Source organism: Chelonia mydas, chromosome 3 (assembly GCF_015237465.2).
Source record: "Chelonia mydas isolate rCheMyd1 chromosome 3, rCheMyd1.pri.v2, whole genome shotgun sequence".
Classification (NCBI taxonomy): Eukaryota; Metazoa; Chordata; order Testudines; family Cheloniidae; genus Chelonia; species Chelonia mydas.
In genome coordinates, this window is record NC_057851.1 from 186,831,327 (window position 1) to 186,847,569 (window position 16,243).

The following is a 16,243-nucleotide window of genomic DNA, read 5'->3' on the forward strand; positions in this document are numbered from 1 at the left end:
TTGAGGATGGTTTTCGCCTGCGTGACTTGAATACAGTTACTATTGGGGACTTGCCTGCTCGATTGGACTGGTCTATCATGGGCTGAACTATTCTTCTTCTAGCATTAATAAACCTGCAACAACAAAGTAAAGCAAATTGTTATTTAAAGGAAGAATTCTATTACACCAGGTTTTTACTAAAATGGAGGGTTGATTTGGTTCTCTCAATTGGCCTATGTGTAGATTCAAAGGCTGAAAAACCTGTAACCCCTGATGACCTTTGAGAATACAAGCTTAGGGTTTCTGAGTTGATTTATGTTTGCCTGCTTTTACCACAGTTGGACACTTCCATTTCATCTTTTCATGGGGGAATTAGCAGAGTTTTCAGGAAACAATACCAGCACCGCTCTTTTCAATTCAAAAGGGGGAAAAAATTGGTGAAGATAAAGAGATGTTCATAAAGGCATCTGTTACTTCCCCCTAATTGGTGACATTTCTGTCTCATGTTCTCTGACTTCTTTTTACAATTTTTATCAAAACCTTCCCCACCTCTTGCAAACCTAATTCTATTTTAATGCCCACTATTAAGATAATGAACTGTGATGGCAGTACACCATCAAATGAGAGAACGTCTGGAGTTTTATCACCACTAGCTCACATTGCTGGGGACTTCAGAGCAATGCATTCCTGGTAGAGATTTCTTGGTGGTGGGTTTTTTTTTTTTTTTTGCTCTTTATGCAAAGACTGAGGTCAAGGCGAGGTCATGGCTATACAGTAATTGAACTTATAATCCTGTTTTCCCCCGCTAGGCCTGACCATTTACAGCAAACATCTTGTTAGATTGCAATTACTGTACTACTCAAAAATCCCCACTGCAAATGAAAAGCAGTTCTTTTGAAATAAAAATAGTTAATATTTGTCATCTGAAATAGTATTCATAGCATTTTTAACTTTTAAACTCAATTAGTTTTGGAACTGTTATGATGAAAATGATATTCAAATTTGAACACAAGTAAAATAGAAAAGAACGCACATAATACAAAATAAAGCTCACCTGAGTCTATTCTGACTACAGCCTTAATGGCATTAAGATCATACTCAACGAGCTAGAGTAGAACTTCTCTCTCTCTCATTTCACTAATCAGCAAATCCAATGAACATCACCTCCAAAAAAGTCAGCATCACCCAACTTCTCAGCAAAGACTGAAGAGTGCTCTAGAGAGATCTCCTTAAGAAGACGGCCTTGTTTTTTTACAAGCTGTACTTCAGTATTTACTTGTGGAAAAGGAGTGTTATAAGTAAAACCACATTATACTTGGCAAAATAAATCACCAAAGTAGATTTTGTGAAGCAATATGTTCAATTTGTCTTCACTGCGTGTTTGCCACACATTAGCAAGATCTTTATTGTAATAAAATTAAAAGGTACCACAGCATTCCAGCATGAATCTGGTGTGACTTCTGCTTGTTCTAAACTGACATGGAACAGTGATCAGAAAATATAGAACTTTATGTTGTTTGTACTTCAGTAATCTTTAAAGGAGACATCTACAGTACAGCACACTTAGTTTCCTTGGATTTCACTTTCCTGACGGACTTCCATTACACAAGTCCTCAGAAAGTTAATCAAGATGTGAATTATAATCAATCTTGTCTTGCCAAAAGGTACTCTGGAAGCACTCACACACATACACAGGGCCCTATTCTGTAAATCTTACACATACATTAGGTCATACTTTAATCAGTACCAGTTCTGTATCAATTTTTATACACACTTCTAATACAAAAAAATAAACTACAACAAACTGTGCTGCAAATCAGTTCATCGTTATCTTGTACAAACCATGAAAATTAGAATAAATGTGAGCAGAAGGTTAGACTAATTCTCCATTCTCATTACAAGCACAGGTGTAGCACAAACACCATGTAAAAAAGGCAATTAAAATATCTGCTTCTCCCCCCGCCCTGCCCCATTAGCTGTCTTAGCTCCATGACCAATTAGAAAATTGTTTAATACCGAGAACCTGGCATTTGCAGAAAGCAATTTTCATAGCAACTCTCATAAGAAAAACAACAAAGAAATAAGGTATTTATTTTGGTAAGCCCAGAAGGCTTTTCCTTTTCCTATGTGCATCCCAACCTTGTACTGCATAGACTTCTAAATACCTGACAGAGTAGGAAGTCCTTGGAGATTAAGGGGGGGGACCCTTTCTCGTAGCCATCTGAGATTGGGGAGCAGTTTTATGCTTGCTAGCTCTCCATAAAAACCCTCATTTAGGAAAATCTTTTCACTCAGATCAAGAAGTACACAGCTAAACAGCTTAAGTAAACTGAGAACATTTACTGGTACAAATAACCAAACTTTTCAACATTCCCCCTTCTCCAAAGGACACACATTATTAGTAGATTAGGTAGCTGGAATCTTACTTCAACAAAGTATTTAGTCTGGTATTTACCAATACTTATAAATAAGACCTGTCTAAAATAAAACACATTCTCACCTGTTTGTCCCACACTATCACTCAGGATGTCTACTTTCAGTACATTTTACACACAGGCACTTCCTTAAATATGTATTTTGTATAAGTAGACAGATTCTGCAGAACAGCCATGTGTTTGGATGCCTTAGGGGTGAATTCAGATGCAAGAACATTTTCCTTCTGGGCAAAGTAATAAAATGACATTCTTGCTCCTCCCACTAGAAGTCAAACTGAGGTCAGCTCCCCATCCTTGTATCTGTTTAAATAAACTGGTCCAGCTGTTTGTTTCCAAAATGCCCTTTAACCTTCTGTCCCATCCTCCCTGTCTTTGTAACAGAATGCTTTACTTTGCATTATAGTAGATTCCAAACTACTATGCATTAAAAAAAAAGTATCTACTTTAAAGTTTCTTTATTTTTCCTGTGAACCCAAAAGAACACATTAGATTAAAGTAGGAATAACTGTTCTGCTTTCAGAGAGCAGAATGTGATTCAATTATATCTACAAATCACATCTTAGGGCTGTTCACAAAAAAAGAAAAATATTTAATTATGTACGGAAAAGGAATATGTATTTAGGAATAAAACCTCTCTGCCACAGTTTTTAGTAAAGAAGGGCCAATAGCAAGATCACTACTTGAATTTGCAAAATTCTTGTTCAATACAATGATAGAAGCCCTGGTGGCAACAAAATGGTGGCACAAAATGTTAACAACAAGAACAAAACCAAAAACCCCTCCAATTGTTCCTAGCACTCACATCACTCTCATTTCCTCCCTTGTTAACATTCAATTGCTTTAAAGAATGTTTCTGTTTTAAAAATGCAGAAGGAACCAGGACTAATGCTTTTAAAAAAAAAGTATTTACTTGTAAAACAAATGCTTATTCAAAACTAATTTTCTCCAAATACAAATCTTCTACCAACTCCTATAACGAATTATGGTTCCATTCTGGCAAGCACTTAACCTCACACTTAAAACATAGACAGAATTTTACTCATGTTAGTAAAGTTACGCACATGCTTAAGTGTTTGCCTAAGGAGTGTTTATTTCCACACTACACCATGTGTCAATAAAGTTACTCTGATGCCGATTCTTTCCTCCTGAATAGCAGAGTCAATAGCTGCTTATAACTAATGTGATTTGTCCAAGTGCAAGTCAGACCTGCCACCAAACTAAAAAAAGTTAACACATTGTGTGGAATGCTGCAAAACAATGCATATGCAAATGGCTATTTTTGTGAGTGGAAGAGAGTTAAACAGTTGGGCAAAGGTACAAGCTCAGAGAGGCTGAATTATTTTTTAAGTTAATCTCGTTTTCTTCTCCCTTTAGATATTCTCTCTTTTCAGAGTAACAGCCGTGTTAGTCTGTATTCGCAAAAAGAAAAGGAGGACTTCTGGCACCTTAGATGCTCAAATAAATTTGTTAGTCTCTAAGGTGCCACAAGTACTCCTATTCTCTCTTTGCTAATCAAGCAAGAATGAACAAAAATCTATTTGTGTAGCTTCTCCCCACTCGAAAGAAAACCAAGAGGCAACACTCTTTTTTAAATATGCATTTTACTGAACTGTTTTCTTTTAGACTTTTATTCTCCAGTGGTAACTGTAGCTCTCCCCTATTTAAAGGTCTCGCTATTGTGACAATGAGCATCTCTGGTCACATGGATAAGACTCAGACCAAAGCCCAGTGATGCAGCAATCCGCCTTTGAACTTTGACCTTCAGCTCGCCTGCCTTCACTGCAATAAACAAGTTTTGTTTCCTCTAGTTGAGCGGCAGCATCACCAGTGATGACCCAAAAAAAACAAAAACAAAAAAATACCACATTCCCAAAAACTTTACCAGCCAATAATTTTAGGGTGAAACTGGCTAAAATGCACCAGCCAGAAAGCGAGTATTTTCGCTAAGTCACAAAACCCTTCAAAAGGCAGATTTTGCTAGTTTCATGTTACAGCTTGCCTGATGTTTTTCACATAAATCTGCTCTTTTTCCTCTCGCTGCACCTCCCTTTGTTGCTTGTGTAGTCATCTGCAGCGCTAGCTGAAAAAGTGTGTATTTCACACTTCTGTCCATTAAATAAAATGATGCCCTCCCTTGCTATCACAGTTTCTAAAGTCACCTTTGCTTGTGACTTTACTTCATGGTCAGAGACTTCCAGTTTTCAGTGTTATATTAGATTTACTCATGCGAGCCCCCTAAAGATAGATGTTTAGACTTGATGGCGCATATAAATTTAATCCCACCTGCCCTCCCAAAATACAAACATTTTTACAATATTGCCAGTCTCTGAGCCCTTATGTTGTTCCCTGTCAATTTCACACTGGAGAGTAGTGTCGGAATGCTGGCCAGGGGGTTGCATATCGGAAGTGGTGCTATTAAGCGCCAGAAAACACACTGCTTCAATCATTTTGAAGCATGTTCTAGCAAACAGGTTTAAGGACTATAAGAAAACCCACAAAACCTATAAAATGGCAAACACCACTGTTAAACCAATGCCTTTTGTATATCTCACCTTTGAAATGTACCTATCTACTTTGAAAAGAAAGATGACTTTCAAATAAAGTATAAACAGGCCAACTAGGCTCCATCCACATAAATACCCTGCCTTCAGTTTCAGTCACCAAAACTGCCAAAATATTCACTTTCAGGACTTGCAATATTCTATATCACTTACTGGAATCATTCATTTATCTAGTGTTTCCATAATTTTTTCAATTTAACACCTAATTTCTAGAATATTTAAATGTAAACTTGTAATAATCCAAGAGTCAATGAAATGTTTAGCACATTTCATTGAGGCTTTATTCCCAATTTGCAGTTTTGCTTGTTTACGTACTTTCTTGGGCCTTTTTAGGTAGTAAATTAAAGAGAGAAAAAAACTTTTGCAGACATCATTTCACAAAATTTTCACATTTCGAGGTCTAAAATGTGCTTTAAAAACAGCCTTAAAAACCACATTCAAGAATAAATAGATCCCTCTTGAATTATCAATACAGAGAGTAACTGGAGGTTTCTCAACTGTAATCATACTTCCCATCTCTAAAATGAGAAATAAATATGAAAAAAGCTCTTACTACAGTTATTAAAGAGGTTTTATCTTGAAGCTAGTTAGCGAGGTTAATGACCCATAACCACCATTCATTAACTTTCCATGCTTTCTACACTCCTTTTATTTGTGAAAAACGGGTTTCAAAACACTCAAGAAAGTTGAAGCAGACCTCACGAAGCCATGTCTGGCAACTTTTCTTGGTTTCTCTCTCCTCCTCCTCTGAAATGAAGACAGTCAGAACTGCAATATATCATTTACAACACTAAATAGGGGTAGGGAGGGAAGAGAGTACATGCTCTGCTAACCGCCTACTTCAGAAACGTAATATTGGAATTTACTCAAATCACAGCAAGTCCATCAATCAGATATATCAAAGTTCTCCCTGAAGCTTAGTTTTCCTCCTTTGGCAGCACTGGAATATTTGTCAAATGAGAATACAGAGGGTTGGGTATTGTGTAAGATAATATTTAAGAGTGAACTACAAATAAAATACTATGCAAAACTAGTGATGAAAAACCACTAATTAGCTGACAAATTTGATGTAAAGCACTAATGAAAGCCATGTGCTGTTCTGCAATTTTGTTTTAAAAATAGTTTCTGACGTCAAGCATTACTATGTGACCCTACAAATGTATTCATATTGTGCATTCAGAAAAGTTTCTTTGAAGCAGGAAAGTGCTATTTATTCTCTTGCAACCACAACCTGCTAATGTACGAAGCATATCAAGCACAAAGATAGAAAGGATGAAGATGTAATCAGATAATACACACACAGTGTGTATACCTGATGTGCCCTACATTTACTAGCCAGGCACATAAGAACTGTGTCTTTTGTCAGAATCCTGCTTGATCTTCTCTGAATGCTATATTTACTCTTCTCCCCCTCCCACCCCATGCACCTTCTTGTTATTCATTGTGGGACACACCCATGCTATGCCCAGCCCAAATAAAAGGAATGGTCTCTGGAGAGCTATGAAGGGGGTCAGGAGGGTATCCTGCCACTGAGCTGGATGGAGGCACTGCTCAGCTACTATTACCACATCATGGTAGGAGTAGCACCCACTCTTGGTGCATACCCTCCAGAAGGGATGACAACTGACGGCTCTGCATAGTGACAGATTCACCTGGCCCTGCTCCTCCCTTGATCCAAACCCTCAGCTGCACCCAGGAAGTCCCCAAAGAACACAAGGATAGGGGACACCTGAGTGATCTCCCAGAATTCTACTCCTTTCCAACTTCCTGTGCCATCGACCCATACTAAATCTTCTGTGTCCAGATCTCTACGCGGTTGGAGAGGGGCAGGCAGAAATCTGACGCCCTGACACCACAATTCTTGCAAAGATGATATAAAATCACCTAAGTGGCCAATTGATGCAAGAGTAAATCCTCCAGTAGAGAAGAGCAAGCAGAGCTAATCCTCTGCTTTTTCCCAATCCTAGACCCCACTGTAGAAGCTTTAAGGATCCTTTAAGGATCACTACAAGCAGCTATAAATTAGAACAGCATTAAAGTTGTTCTCACTTACACCAAGAGATGAACTGATTCTTTACAGCCATGAAATAATACTATGGGCCAAGTTCTGGTCCATCACAGAAATGTCTTCAACTGTGCATCCATTTCTAATCACCAGTGCACTTCCTACTCCCTGCTTCCAGCACAAATAATCTCCCTGCGTGGATGTATTGAGCTGTCTTTCAGATTATAAAGCCAGAAGGGACCACTGTGAACATCTAGTCTGACCTGTTCATCTAGTCTGAGCTCCTGTTTCACAGGCTTTGCTGGATTATAGAAGCACATGCTGAAAGGCACAGACCACACTCCTGGCCTCTAACCCCTGGAATGTCCTTCAACATGCCTGCAGTAGAGTGTGTGTGGAGTGGGGCTCTCTCTGCTGGTTTTGAGGACAGAATTGGTGTGCAACTCTTCCATTCTGAACTTACCCTTCATCTGCGGCTTTTTTCACATGTGCCTACAGACAGAAAAACCAATAAATGGTCATTAGAGCTGGATAAATTCTAGAAATAGGCCTGAATATAAACCCTGAATCCTAAAACTCTGAACGCGATCTAAACTTTGTAACTCAGGCCCAAGTCTGTTGCATACCAAAATCTACAGTACAATCAGGCGGTTGGTCTTCAGAAGGCAGCTTCAATCTAGCGACTTCAACTTTCTACTCTACTGCATGGATTGTGCGGTGAAAGGATAATGTCCTGAATTGGCTTTCAAATCTTATTGCAAACCATTGGCTATTTCTTTAAAAAGACTATTCCCTCTCAGGAGTATCTTTGTCTGATCTGGTATTTCCATATCATCTGTTTTTTGAGTTGAACATAGTAGCAGTGTCTGATTTTGACCCCTGCTGTCCCCGTGTCCACACAAGAGGCACATGCACGGGCAGCAGTAGTGCAAGTTTCCGCACTGACACTCTAAACTAGAGCTAGACAAAATACTTGCAACTCATCCATTCAAGCTTAGCTGGGGCTCTGAGATTCATTGCATTTGTGGACATCACAGCCTTAGCCCCCAAAAGATTGTCAACGTAAGTGGGGGGTTTCTAGGGTTCCATCTGGCTTAGCACATATATCATCAGCACTGCTTTAGTATGTAAAAGTCCCTCAGACAAACAATCAAAAAAGCATATAGAACTTCTCTTCCTACCTAGTCTAGAGTCTTGCCTTGACCCTGGATCTTCCCATCCAAAAGGCTGGTGGCCCTCTTCTGAGGTCTGGTGGCTTTTCCAGTTGGGAGCCTTGTACAGGCCACTGTCCCCCACCCACTACATATAATGGATCTTATGGGAGAGTGGGAAGATGTGCCCAGACCTGTGGCCCACAGTAAAGAAGTTAGAGCAAGCAGACTGCTCACACTACTAGCTGCTGGCTCAAATGAGTAGGGCCTGAGAAATGCTCTTGTGTGTGGAGGCTATAGATCTCTGTATTATGTCCTGTCCTCCAGCAGACCGTTTAGGAATTAAAGAACCAGTGTCCCACACCAGATGCTCCCACCCTAACAGGTCACTGGAGTGAGCTGAGAGCGGCCAACCAGACCCCTGAAGAGCCTCTTGGGGCATACAGCCACAGAGCCTCTGAAAACAAGAAGAGATATACAAATTGAAACACTATAGTTCGATTTGTGACTCTCACATGGAATGAATCAGGTAGAATCACCCAGCAACCCATGTCCTGGCTCTTTAGGTAGGAGAGGGTAGCTCCGTTTCCATGATGATTTGGTCCTTGCTGTCGCTGCTAAGACTACAAACAAAAGTGGCAGTTGTGGTGGTGTTTTTGTGACGCAGCCATCTGTTTAATAGAAACTGGTCTGAAACCACCAATTCTTTCGCATAGACCATGAAAGATCATCAGCTAGTAACAACTCTCAGAAACTACTGATCTATTTAAACATCACAGAACGTACTGTTTCAAAATTTTATCTGGTAATGTGATTCCCATTTTGCTTGGAGATTAATTTCCATGAATGGAATCTCCTATTATTGTTGATTAGGGAATCTTCCCACCATGACATTTTATTAGGGCAAGGAGAGGAGAACTGATGTTCCCAAAAAATGGTATGATCAAATGTACATCGGTAGGTCAGAGGAATGGCATAGAGGAAGGAGGCACATAAAGCTTATCACAGCTAGGTCCTCAGATAATCTATATCAGTGATGCTATGCTGATTTACACCATCTGAGGAGCTATCCCTTTTAGGTTCAGGGTGGAATTATAACTGAATATTAAGAGGCAATGGATAGCACAGCATTTTAACCACTGAAACTGTTATATGACCTACATTTTGTTTAGGACTGCAGTGGTAGTATTTTTTTTAAATGTATCTGCTGTTTTCTTTTCTTTTTCTAAAAAACCCCAAAGGGATCTTTAAGTGTTTAATTCTAATACAGACAGTGATACAGAATTTCTGTAGGATTATTTAAGACCAGACTGGGCAAAAAAGTACACCCTCAAAAGCACTTCCTTCCCATATGCCTCTGGCTCAGTTTCATTTTTGAGAAGAGAAACTTGTTTTATTCAACATGGAGGCAACATTTGCCCCATTTTTAATATTTCAGGTTGACTTTTTAACTACTCAGAAATGCAGTTTGTTCTATGTAGGTGCAGCCTGGAGCAAGTTTATGATGTAAGTGAGGGAGAAGGGTCTCTGAGGGCACAGTTCTTAGCTTGTCGGGGTTTCAATTCTCAAGGGTTAATCGCTGTACACAAATCTCAGCAACTGTTGACACAAAATAGGTGGAGATCAGGTCTGTGCAAGCACAAAATACCAGAAAGGCAAACTGTATGTAAATACACTTAAGACAGATTTGACAAGAATAGACCAAAACCTGACTTGCAAAGAAATGACAAACCATTACTTCCCTCCTCCTCCACTTCCCCTGCTGAGGTTACTTTTTCTAACAACAACAGAAAAAACACTCTCTCATTTTAAAGAAAAACTGTAAGCACCTCAATGTATTTAAGATTGCTTGGCAGGGATTGCCATAATGTGTAAGATGTCCTATATTTTTTTAAAGAATAACTCTGTTTACACATAGTGTATACTTGGGTTTCAATTAATTTTTTTAAACAGAAACTAAAAAAAGAATTCTGACCCAGACCCTAATACAACAGAATAAAGCTCTTGCAAAAGGGAGAAAATAAGGCAACTGGAAAATGTATGAACAGTGCCTTTTAATCTTATCTTCATGACACCTGACAGCACATTAGTTACAGAATATGAATGCATCCACTAAAAAGTTTGTCATGTACAAAACTATCATAGAAAAGATGGAATGCCTGGGGGAAAAACAATTTTTGCTACCTATTAACTTCTAAAATGCCAAGCGTCTTGACTGTCATTCTCTCGGCATGCTTGCCTTGTCTGTAGAGTGCAACATTCTGCTAAGGGAGCTGACTTCCCTCGATTTAAAAAGTTTGTGTGTTGATATGCATTTGGTAATTGCTGGCTGTTATTTAATGTATTTGCTGTGTACTCAACAGAGGTTGATTTGCTTGCAAACTAGTGGAAAATTACTAGAAGTTCACTTTCCTTTTTTGTTGGCCCCATGTATCCAAGGAAGGTCTCTCCATAACTAGCAAGCAGTGAAATTCAGATTGGTACAGAGGGCAAGCCCAAGGGCTAGGCATCACTAGAGTCCCACTTAAGGCCTATTTTGAGGGTTTAAATAAGCTTTGTGCTAGTTCTCTGCATAAAGGTGAATTTTACCCAGAAGGCCTATGACAAAAGCAGTGATTAAAAGGTTTTAGAACAGATCGCGGTAAAGATCATCAGACCAAGTTTTGATTACTTTGTGCATGCCAACTGAAATTCACCTCTGAGCAAACTGGCTGGCACAAAGCATCAGAATAGACTAGCTCAACATGGCTTGTAGACCTTTTGTTGGTCCTTTGTGCAGGGATGAATTTTACCTGACTCACACACCAACAAGTAGTTCATGATCCACCTTATTCTTCTGTCACAATGGGATGTGTGGTCTCCCCAGTTCTGTCTCATTTAAAGCTGCATAGAGTTCCTGTTCCATAGGAACTTTGCCACAAGAGGGTTGGTAACAAGTAGGGGGTCTGCATATTTATGGATAGGCACACAGAAAGTCACCTGACCAAGTCATGACCCATATGCAGAACCCTCCTTGGAAAAATAATTTATTCCTACTCAGAGAGGGAATAGCTGTTGGAAGGGGTTTCCAGTATTTCCACAGCTAGAACACCGGAGGAATTTTGGTGCTGCTGATTGTAACAGAGAATATTTAACTGGTCTTTAATGGCCAGCTTGAATGTGGACTCTGGGTATTACCCGCCTTTTCTCTCTTGCACATGCTACTCTCTGTAATCTGTGTGTGTGTGTGTGTTTTCCTTTTCTGCAATGGTAGAAACTGCAATGTCACTAAACAACCAGCCAATGATGCACCATCAGCTCTACCAAGGTTTTAGTGCTGACCCTTCCTGTTATCAGACAGGATATTCATGATCAGAAAGATTAGACTCAGGCTGATGCACTGGACAGTACAATCTTCTAATGTATCAGTTATGATACAGGCTGAGGTACTGTATATTTGTCCACACTGCCTTGTGAGTTTTAATCTTGATTCGAAGGGTTTATAGTCTTGAAATGTGTGAGGTAATTCACTCTCCCTAAGAACTCCACTCCATTTCAGTCTGGATCCAGGGCCAGCCTTGGGGACACTTGAAACAAATGGCCTCATGGGTTACTCATAGATGGCAAGAATTTTGTCTCTGGGCATTATAATCTAGTCTAGCTTGGGGGCACCAAGAACTCCAAGGCTGCTTTGAACAAAGAATGGAGGACAAATCAACACCACAGCCATGTGGTGTAGATGGTAACTTACTATAAGATAGTCTTACAGCATGATGGGTTCCTCCCACTTAAAAATGTAGTCCCAGAAGAAAAATGAGAGTGGCTTTCTGTATATATACTATAAGTACCTACCATCTTGGTAAATAATTTACTCATCTTTTGTTATTTAAGTATTTTAACCATATACATCATACTTAAGTCTGTGCTGTAAAACATAAAACTAAGTACATTTAAAAACAGCTAAACTGTAGTTTTAAAAATATGAATGTACTGTTTTTTTCCTTAAAATCAGACAAAAGCAGCATCAAGGGCACACTCCTAAGATCCTCTGACATGACAATACCTGATGGATTTGAAATTCACAACTCTTCTCCCTGCAAGCTATTTGCTCAGCTTTCCTAATAATACCTTGGTTGTCTGGCAACTCTCCAGGTCTGTCTAAGGCAATATGCATGCTACACATTTTTGACTGATTTCAATATTTTCTTATGAGTAACTATACAGTGTTTTACGTAGTGAGTATTCCTGATTACTGTAATTTAAGAACCAAGAAATAGACTACAGATGTAATACAATTATTACAATTGGCATTCAAGGTGAAATGCATAACAATTAGCTAAGACTTAGTGAAAACATAAAAGTAAAAATCTGTTTTAAAAGCCCTGCACATGGTACATTTAGAACAGCTAATTTACCACACATATTCTGAATTGTTTGAATAATCAAACCATTTGCTCAGCAAGATTCCTTTTTATGGTTGGTGGGCTTGATGGGGTTGGTCCACTTCCTCTTCACAGAAGTCTACTTTCTCACCTTAATTTTGCTTAGGAGTATCAAACACAACACAATGTTTAACTACTTTTCATATTGTATGTTTCCTTTTACATCTGTTTTTCTTGCTTTAACTTCATTCCTGTGTTTTAGTATTATTGACAAACAATGTTGAAACATCTGTAAATGTATTATTAAATTATATTAAGAAATAAAAGGGAGAACAGAAATCTGATGATCCTGATTGATCGCTGAAGTTAAGTTAATTTGTGAATGTTTTAACATTTACAGCTAAATAAGTACCTGTATTTACTTCATCTATTGCTACTCAAAAAAGTATTTATTACACAGATTCAAATTGCAGCTTGACCTTTACTAGTTTTATCTGTTTACCGTAATAAAAAGAGTAACAGATCAATCTTTAAAAAGTGCATATTTTACTACAGATGACTGAAAACTCAGTGTGACATGGTTTGCAAAGGCAATAAACAAAGGGTGTTTTGCCCATTTATTCTATTTCGCAGTTTTGTAGGCCCTGCATGTGAAAATGCACTCCTGTGTAGACGACCAGCGCCAGAGGTATGCATCACTTAAAGCAAGCCCACTTATCCCTAAAAATAGTGTTTAAGTGGGTCTCAAGTAGTGCATTGGTCATATAGTGACCCTCTGCACGGGGATGAATTTCACCCTCAGTGAGTAATTTAGCTAAGATGGTATGCATTCCAAGTACCCAATTCAACTCACAGGAAACATTGGAAATGGAAGTCTTTCCCATTTACATCAACAAAAGCTGGATTGGGGCCTAACTCTGAACTGTGGAGTAACCTCTGTACAATACTACCTCATATGTATTTCTATTTATTTATTTTTAAATGGGCCAAAATCCAGGCACACAAAGCTGAACTCTACACTAACTGCAGGTAAGCAGAAGAAATCTCTGGCTACTGGGGCCCAAATCTGACAGACCTCAAAAAAGACCTGAAGAAGAGCTCTGTGTAGCTTGAAAGCTTGTCTCTGTCACCTACAGAAGTTGGTCCAATAAAAGATATCACCTCACCCATCTTGTTTCTCGGGAAAAAAGGCATTCATCTGTTCCAGACAAAACCACTGGGGCCTGTTTGCTCATGACCAGAAGGGTCTGGTCTGTTGTTTCAGCCATCCCTTCTCCCAACCTGCTACGCAAAGACAGGAAGTGGAGAGAACTTCCACTAAGTTCCCTCCTACTGTCCAAAATGGAAAGGGATGAAGATTATACCCCCATCTCTCCTCCCACTGCAGAGAAGTGACCCTTTTACCTCTGGGCAATGGGAAGCCTCCTTCCTACTGCCTGATGGGGAAGTGCTGTACAATCCTGTCTCCTCCGTAGAGAGTGAAAAGGAATCTGTGGCTCAATTACCACTCCACCCCAAAATGCCATTTCCATATGGATTGCATTCCATACAGTTGGGGAAACATCCGATGAAGTGAGCTGTAGCTCATGATAGCTTATGCTCAAATAAATTGGTTAGTCTCTAAGGTGCCACAAGTACTCCTTTTCTTTATACCTTGTAGTGCCCACATTAAAAAAATTCTTATAGCTGCTTCCTTGAGAAGCTCTAGCTCCTCCATGCTTTGGAACTTGAAATTTGGCAGAGGGGAGTTGTCCTGGTGTCAGGGATATGCCATTTGCTGTCCCAGTGAAAAAAAAAAAAGCCCAAATTTGGCCAAATTATAAACTTTTGAAAAATCTCCATTCACATATGCTCAGTAGAGGCTCATTTGAATTTGGCAGCTAAATTCTCCAAATATTCTGTCTATACTGGGCATGTTCCAGAGCAAGTCTGCAGGGGTTGTGCAGTACTTCTGGGAACTGAGAACAAGCAGAGTGTCTCCCCCGAGCTCTTAGGGTAAGTCTACACTGCAATTAGACACCCATGGCTGGCCCCTGCCAGCTGACTCAGGCTCACGGGGTTCGGGCTAAGGGGCTGTTTAATTGTGGTGTAGACATTCCAGCTCAGGCTGCAGTCTGAGCCCTGGGACCCTCCCACCTCACAGGGTCAGAGAGCCTGGGGTCCAGCCTGAGCCCAAATGTCTACACAGCAATTAAACAGCTCCTTAGCTCAAGCCCGAGTCAGCTGGCACGGGCCAGCCACTGATTTTTAATTGCAGTATAGACATACACTCAGTGGTCCCCTGCTGATGGCCAAGTAGCATGGAAGAAAAGAGCAGCCTGATTTAAATATATAGAGAACATGAGCTGGACTTGGGACAGCAGGGAATAGATTGGGATTTTGCTAGATGAGGAACTAAGATGAGGACCAGGGACAGGCTGGAGGGAACAGACGGGGTCAATGAGGGAGGCGAACAGGGACAGCAGGGTCCCCAACCACTAAGCACATTCCCTTGCAGAACCAAGATTCCTGAGAGTCTCAACATTCCTTTGCTGTAAGAAAACAACTATCAAACCCACTTCTCTCTAGGGAGTGGTCTACCCAGAGGATGACAACATGCTAGTGCTATCATTTATTCCATTAGCTCAAGTGGGAGAGATCTGAACTGTGGACTAAAGTTCCCAACCCTGCTTATGACCCATGTGGGTGATGGTATTATTCCAGATGATCCAATTTTTTATTTTTTTCATTGCTTTATAAAAAACCTAAGAAATTACATACTAAAAGTCTACATTTAAAAAAAATTGATATTGCAAAATCAAGCACCCAAATGCCAGTTGTGACTGAAACCTTAATTTGGCCCTCTTGTGCAGATGCTTTATGATACAGTCTTTAATTATATGATCACCTACTCTTTTTCCACAGGGATCCCTACCTCATTCAGTGCACAGACTAGACAGTACTATTGTCAGTTTTCTGAAAATTTAGGCCATAAGCATCTCAAATTGGGTACCCCAAATTAGCGGACATTTTTCACCTTAATCTCTCTGAGCCTCTGTCCTCCATCTGTAAAACGTGGATAATACCACCCCTCACCTCAAAGTGGTGTTGTGAAGATTAGTATCTTAGTGCTTCACAACATTAATTAATTAGAGTGATGAGCACCACAGAAATGTCCATGAGGAAATTAATAATTCTCTCTTCAAAACAAGGTTTGAATAGCATGCAGCAAATGAAGCACTGAATGAGCATAAAATAAAAGTGAATAGCTGCTCATTCCATGTGTACTATCCATCCTGTGCACTGAATGAGGCAGGGATAATGTGGAAAAAATAGCATGTGATCATGTATTTTAGACTGTTTCATAATGGATACGCACATGGGGGCCAAATAAAGATTGCACAAGCAACCTTAAGTTTGGTGTTTCCTAACTTTTGAGTGTTTGACTTTGCAGCCTTAACATTCTTTTACAGTGTGTGTGTATGTGTATAAACACCACACACACACTTGACAACCAATACAGTTCTGTAGCACTTGATGAGAATTGCTTTGCCGCCTAAAAGTGCCACTAGTAATTATTTAACATTAGCTCTTAACAGGAACAGATTCAGGTGGGATGCAGTAAACAAGGAAACAATATAGATTGTTTGACATACCCTATACTAGCTCTCTGTTGAAGTAATAAGTGATTGTGATTGAAACATCCAGAAAGTGCAATACAGAGCAGAAGTTTTTTATCACAGGGGAAAAACACCTTATTAACCTCTACTCT

At 39.6% G+C, this 16,243-nt stretch overlaps 1 protein-coding gene across 5 annotated transcripts in view; it reads right to left on the minus strand.

Annotated features, from left to right (window-relative positions):
* The window catches only part of MEIS1 (Meis homeobox 1), a 124,177-nt gene that overhangs the window by 5,709 nt on the left and 102,225 nt on the right, over positions 1 to 16,243 (minus strand). For 4 of the 5 annotated variants that reach the window (XM_027825323.3, XM_037896035.2, XM_037896033.2 and 1 more), the window contains one exon: positions 55 to 113. In XM_027825323.3, the coding sequence (XP_027681124.1) occupies positions 55 to 113 (59 nt within the window). Of the gene's footprint in view, positions 114 to 16,243 lie in introns of all 5 variants that reach the window. The other variant, XR_006289937.1, reaches the window with a different exon arrangement.